The 5,386-nt window shown below is 35.2% G+C and overlaps 2 protein-coding genes across 3 annotated transcripts; one reads left to right on the top strand and one right to left on the bottom strand.

Annotated features, from left to right (window-relative positions):
* Positions 1 to 215: 215 nt before the first annotated feature.
* On the top strand, positions 216 to 2,588 carry LOC104736072 (uncharacterized). 2 transcript variants are annotated; one of them, XM_087482252.1, is made up of 4 exons: positions 216 to 456; positions 724 to 813; positions 1,378 to 1,769; positions 1,859 to 2,588. In XM_087482252.1, exons 3-4 carry the CDS (start codon positions 1,380 to 1,382, stop codon positions 2,435 to 2,437), a joined length of 969 nt encoding a protein of 322 aa, XP_087338378.1. In that variant the 5' UTR covers positions 216 to 456; positions 724 to 813; positions 1,378 to 1,379; the 3' UTR covers positions 2,438 to 2,588. The 2 variants fall into 2 exon arrangements, with proteins under 2 accessions (XP_087338378.1, XP_010454295.1); XM_010455993.3 differs by having other exon boundaries at positions 331 to 456; positions 655 to 813.
* Positions 2,589 to 2,862: 274 nt separating this feature from the next.
* LOC104736073 (GTP-binding nuclear protein Ran-2) lies at positions 2,863 to 4,670 on the bottom strand. The gene is made up of 5 exons (XM_010455994.3): positions 4,400 to 4,670; positions 4,154 to 4,223; positions 3,943 to 3,999; positions 3,725 to 3,842; positions 2,863 to 3,449 (listed from the first exon to the last, which is right to left on the bottom strand). Exons 1-5 carry the CDS (start codon positions 4,400 to 4,402, stop codon positions 3,032 to 3,034), a joined length of 666 nt encoding a protein of 221 aa, XP_010454296.1. The 5' UTR covers positions 4,403 to 4,670; the 3' UTR covers positions 2,863 to 3,031.
* Positions 4,671 to 5,386: the final 716 nt, after the last annotated feature.

Below are 5,386 nucleotides of genomic sequence, written 5' to 3'. Positions count from 1 at the left end.
ATTTAATATGTATATTTTTTTTGTAAACTCATATCAGATCTATTACCAAAATCATTTACTGAATTAATTGAATGCTGCTATACACCACTCCTATTCCTAGAAAGAAAGAAAAAAGAATATCAACGAAAAATTTAGAAACAATTAACCAATTTATAGTGGTCTATTGACTAAAATATATTACCATAATAAATAGGTTGAGAGACTAGTGTGTTCATAGGACTTCAAATGAGTTTCAATTTTGGTTTTGGTAACTTTAAAACTAAACATCAATCTTATTCCTTTTTTTTTTTTTGGTTATTTATTTATTTATAAAACATCAAATTATTGTCACACACACATTCTTGTGTTTAAATTCACCCAATAGTTTCAAAAAAATAAAATTTTATATCAAAGAAAATGAAACAAAAGGCCATTTCTCATGCGGGTTTTGGATAAATGCTCTTCTTGCATTTGCAGGTTCTCAACTTGAACACTGTTATTATTATTTATCCTCTTCATTTTTTTAATAAATTGATTTTATTAGTTTTGGGTTTACTGATGTGGAATATGAATTTATCTTTTTCCTATTTTTTAAATAAATTTATTTGTAAATACGTTTTAATTTTTTGGTTTTATTTACACACCCTTTTTTTGATCTAATGTTTGGTTGCCCAGAAAATCAAAGAAAAAAAACAAAAAAAAAAAAGCCAAAGAAGTGAAGCTTTTGTTTGTTGTTTCTGGCAGCAGCAGAAGAAGAAGAAGAAGAAGAAGAATAAACATTCATTCATGTATTTCTTTGCTTGATAAAACATCCACTGACCTCAAAACGAAAAGGTAATCACAACTCACAATTTTTTAAAACTTTTTATTTTTTATTTTTTTTGAATTTTTAATTCTCTTTCATGTCCGCTTAATGTAGTGATTATCTTCCCTTAATCAATTTCTAACGAAATGAAGATTAGATTGATCCTTCAAAAATGGAGTCTCAATTTTATCCATTTTGGTTTTATTGCAATTCAGGTCTTTTCTGCAGTCTAGTGATTTTATGTATGAAGCAAAAGCATATGTTTTTATTCTTATACCAATGGATTGAAGTTGAAGTTTCTGGATGTGAATGAGAATCCTAATGGATCTTATTGCTCCAACTTATTTCTGGATGTACTTGCCCTTGTCATGATCATCAAAAGAAACTTTTTTTTTTTGATTTGTGATTGGTTTTATCTTTGTTCTGTGGTTTCAAGTCAGGGATAAGAAGAACTTTTGAGTTTTTATTTTTTTTTGCCTAGATTGATTGTTAAAGGCCAGACCTTTTACCGTATGTTATTGTTAAATTTCTGATCTTATAAGCAGCTTGAATGTGAAAAAAGATAATCACGTTATGGTGTTTTTTTGTAACAGGAATGATGAGATTCAAAAAGGGAACTAAAGTTGAAGTGTTGAGCAAATCATCGGTTCCATCTGGTGCCTGGCGATCCGCAGAGATAATATCAGGAAATGGGCATTACTACACTGTCATGTATGATAGTAGTGATGATGGTACGGTGAGGGTTCCGAGGAAGAGTATGAGGCCTCAGCCTCCTCGTTTACAAGTCCTAGATTCTTGGGCTCCTGGTGACATTCTTGAGGTTTTCGAGAGTTGTTCCTGGAAGATGGCTATTGTTTCCAAGGTTTTGGAGAATGGTTGTTTCTTGATTAGATTACTTGGTTCCTCACTGAAGTTCAAGGTAACCGAATCCGACATTCGTGTTAGACAATCTTGGCAAGATAACGAGTGGATCATGATCGGACAGGTACCTGTTTTTTTCTTCCACTGTGACTGTATCTTCCAAACTCTGTTTCTGAGCTGACATTTTGTTTATTATATATTATTTGGCTGAAGGTTACATCAAGATTAAGCGCACAGACTTCAACTGGAGAACCAAGGAGAAAGGTGAATCCGAAAGGTGACTACATATCATCTGAGAGCAAAGGCAAGCTCGATGAGTCTGATGTGATTTTGTCAAAAGGTCTAAAGAAACGGACCTACTCTTTGGTTGAACCTCACAATCAAGATAGAGAGAAGAAGAAGAAGAAGATGGAAGAAGAAGATAGAGAGAGTGTTGCTTCTTCTGTTGGTAGTTGTAGCATGGATACAGATGGTATCAGTGCTATTTCATTCAGTCCCAGAGAAACTGGTAACACTAGTGACACAGAGTCATCGTCTTGTGGCTACGGAAGCATGAAGATGAAGAAGTTGGACATTCCAAGGAAAGGCTCAGAGGCAGCTGATGTTCATAGGTTAGAGTTGGATGCATACCGATGCAGTATCGAGAGGTTGCACGCATCTGGACCCATTATAACTTGGGAACAAGAAACGTGGATTACAAATCTCCGTCTGAGATTGAACATTTCGAATGAGGAACATCTGATGCAGATAAGAAACCTTATCTCTGATGACAACAGTACAACATACAGATAGCAGCAGCATCAGCACTGACAACTAAAATGTGTGTTACATAGAATAAATTTGAGGGTAGGTTGTACAAATGTCACTCTAGTTTCGAATCAGGTTTTTTCTATTTGTTCCGAACTTGTGAATGTAAATGCAAACATCTTTCCTTTATTTTTTATTTTTGTGTTGGACTTGCCGGAAACTTGCAATGTACATATGATTCAAGACATGGCCTGTGAGAGATACATTAAGAGAGAATACAAGCTGTAAGGGAATTGAAACACTAATGATGATGACTTAGCAATAAGAAACGGCACAGCTAATACTATCATTTTATGATTAATATATGGTTTTATATTGACCAAGTAGCTAAAGTGGCTTAAGAAATCCATAAACTGGCTAAAGTGATAGAAAAGTGGGTGGGAATAAAGTTTTGCAATAACAACATATTCTTTTTGGGCAGAAAAAAATACTTAGATGCAAACTCTCTTTGGGTTCAAAACAGAACAATCCCAATATAATTGCCTCAATATCTGTTATGAAAAGACCGATTGATTTTATATGTAACCTCGAATCAAAAACAGCATAATAGAGAAAACCATGGCAGACATTTTAGAAGATCTACTCGAATGCATCATCATCGTCATCAGGAAGAGGCTGAGCTGCGGCAGCTGCAAGATCGGCCTCATTCTGCTGCTGAGCAGCAATGTCAAGGTGAACCTCTGGTGGAGCAAGAGCTGGTGACTCAACAAAGTGGAGGTTTTGGTCTCCAGCGAGCTTTCTAGCAAGGTACAAGAAAGGCTTCTCAAAGTTGTAGTTGCTCTTTGCAGATATCTCATAGTACTGCAGATTCTTCTTCCTGTGGAATGTGACCTGCTTCGCCTTCACTTGCCTGTTCTTCACATCAACCTTGTTCCCGCACAGAACGATCGGGATGTTTTCGCACACCCTGCAAAGATCACGATGCCATGTGGGAACGTTCTTGTATGTCAGCCTTGCTGTGACATCGAACATTATGATGGCACATTGACCATGGATGCTGCAAGAAAATTAAAGATTAGCTATATATCCAAAAGGAACATCAAAAATAACTAATTCAAATCCTATTCATATTGTCATGGTGAGATTGTTCTTGACTACTCTAATACCAATAGCAATCTTAGGAGATTAGTAAGACAACATAACAGTCCTATTCCAGTTGTTCAGGTGACGAATCAGTTGCCAATTCCAAACCCTAACCAGAGCTATTCCAAACTATGCATACTTTAAAACGACTCTACAAATTAACCTAACAATGGAGATCGGTCTACTTACTAGTATCCATCCCTAAGGCCACCAAACTTCTCTTGACCAGCAGTGTCCCAGCAGTAGAAACGGATCTTGCCACAGTTTGTGAAGAAATCCAAAGGATGAACCTCCACACCAATGGTAGCTGTAACACAAAAAGATCAGGACTCACCATCAGAATCAGATAAAGGACATAAAGAATATATAAACTGTGCTTTGATTAGCAAATCTTTTGCTATACTCACGTTCATACTTCTTCTCAAACTCCCCAGTAAGATGCCTCTTCACAAAAGTTGTCTTCCCTGCACAAAAAACACCACAAAGAAATCTAATCAGAGGCTTAGCAAAAAATCTAAAAGAAGCAATCGTACATCAGAGTCAGTACAACATCAAAATCTCAAATCCGAAACAAAAACAGTAATCGGTCGACGAAAAGGACGGGGAAGAGAACCGTACCTGTGCCTCCATCACCAACGATGACGAGCTTGAAGCTAGGGTAATCTACGGTCTGCTGGTTCGGTAGAGCCTGAACAATGATATTCACACAAAAAATTAGAAAAAACCCTAAAACAAAAGAAAAAACGACGAAATCGACGCGATCTCGTGAGATCTGAGACAGCGAAAACCGTAAGATCAAGAAACGACGAAATATAAACCCTACAAGAAGAATAAATCAGAAGCAAAAGTGAAGAGTGTGTTCACCATGTTAAATCGGAGTTCGAGAGAGGAGTACGCGTCCGAGAGGTTTAAGAGGAAGCGATGCGGCGAGAGAGAGAGGACTGAGGAGAGAGAGAAATCGAGGGTTTTAAAAGGAGAGGATTTGGGAGGTTTTTTGGCTTAGGTTTGACGCTATTCCTTACACCGTTAGATTCCTTCTTTTGGGTTCTTCGTTCTTAAGCAGCTTTCTCCACCGTTGGATCTTTTTTTCAACAATATAGGTCCATCGTATATTTTGTTTAACAAAGAAATAAATAATTAATTGACTAATATATACTCCCTATTTATAGACAAATATCACTTTCACATATTTATTTTATAACGTATATTTATATCACTTTCACATATAAAATTTTTAAGAAAAATACCAAAAAAAACTCAAGTTATTTTTATTTGAACTTTTAATATTCAATTGTTTTGGATTGGAATAAAAATACACCAAATAAAAAAACGTGTTAATTAAAACCCAAAATAATTAGTGTGGTTATTTTCATACCCATGATTTTCAACAAAATCAAAATTCCAATTTTACTCCGGTTACCTAATTAAGTATTAATTTTTGATATAAAAATTCTCGGTTTGATATGGTTAATTACTCTTAAAACTGTTTCTTCAAGTTTCCGATATCCGCTTGGATATTTTTTGATTCTAGAGAGAGCATACTCGTTCAGGAAACAATTTTGGGAGAGTTGTTGTGCTCATTTTTGTTTTTTGGATCACAAAAAGAAGAAGAAATTGGAAATTTCATAAATCGGGAATTTCAAATGCGGGAGATTGATCAATAAGGGGAAAGACATCGAATCATTCGATGAACCAAGAGATTTACGACGGTTCAATTACAAAATCTAATTTCAAAACCAAAATTAACTATTCCTTTTCATAACATTGAAATTACCTTTTATTTTATTTTTTAGAGTAGATAAGTTTGAGAACCTCTCTTTTTTTTTTGTAATTTGTATCGTATGTCCATTT

This window comes from Camelina sativa, chromosome 13 (genome assembly GCF_030686135.1).
Source record: "Camelina sativa cultivar CO46 ecotype springtype chromosome 13, ASM3068613v1".
NCBI classification, from domain to species: domain Eukaryota; kingdom Viridiplantae; phylum Streptophyta; class Magnoliopsida; order Brassicales; family Brassicaceae; genus Camelina; species Camelina sativa.
Note: the sequence above shows the minus strand (reverse complement) of the source record. Positions and strands in the feature narration are given on the sequence as shown.

What these genes read in the sequence shown, in the direction of transcription:
- LOC104736072 (XM_087482252.1), top strand. Translation starts at nt 1,380, where the DNA reads ATGATGAGATTCAAAAAGGGAACTAAAGTTGAAGTGTTGAGCAAATCA. An exon ending in AGTGGATCATGATCGGACAG is followed by an intron (nt 1,770 to 1,858) that starts GTACCTGTTTTT and finishes ATTTGGCTGAAG; the next exon opens with GTTACATCAAGATTAAGCGC.
- LOC104736073 (XM_010455994.3), bottom strand. An exon ending in CGTTGGTGATGGAGGCACAG is followed by an intron (nt 4,000 to 4,153) that starts GTACGGTTCTCT and finishes TTTTTTGTGCAG; the next exon opens with GGAAGACAACTTTTGTGAAG. An exon ending in GTTTGAGAAGAAGTATGAAC is followed by an intron (nt 3,843 to 3,942) that starts GTGAGTATAGCA and finishes TTTGTGTTACAG; the next exon opens with CTACCATTGGTGTGGAGGTT.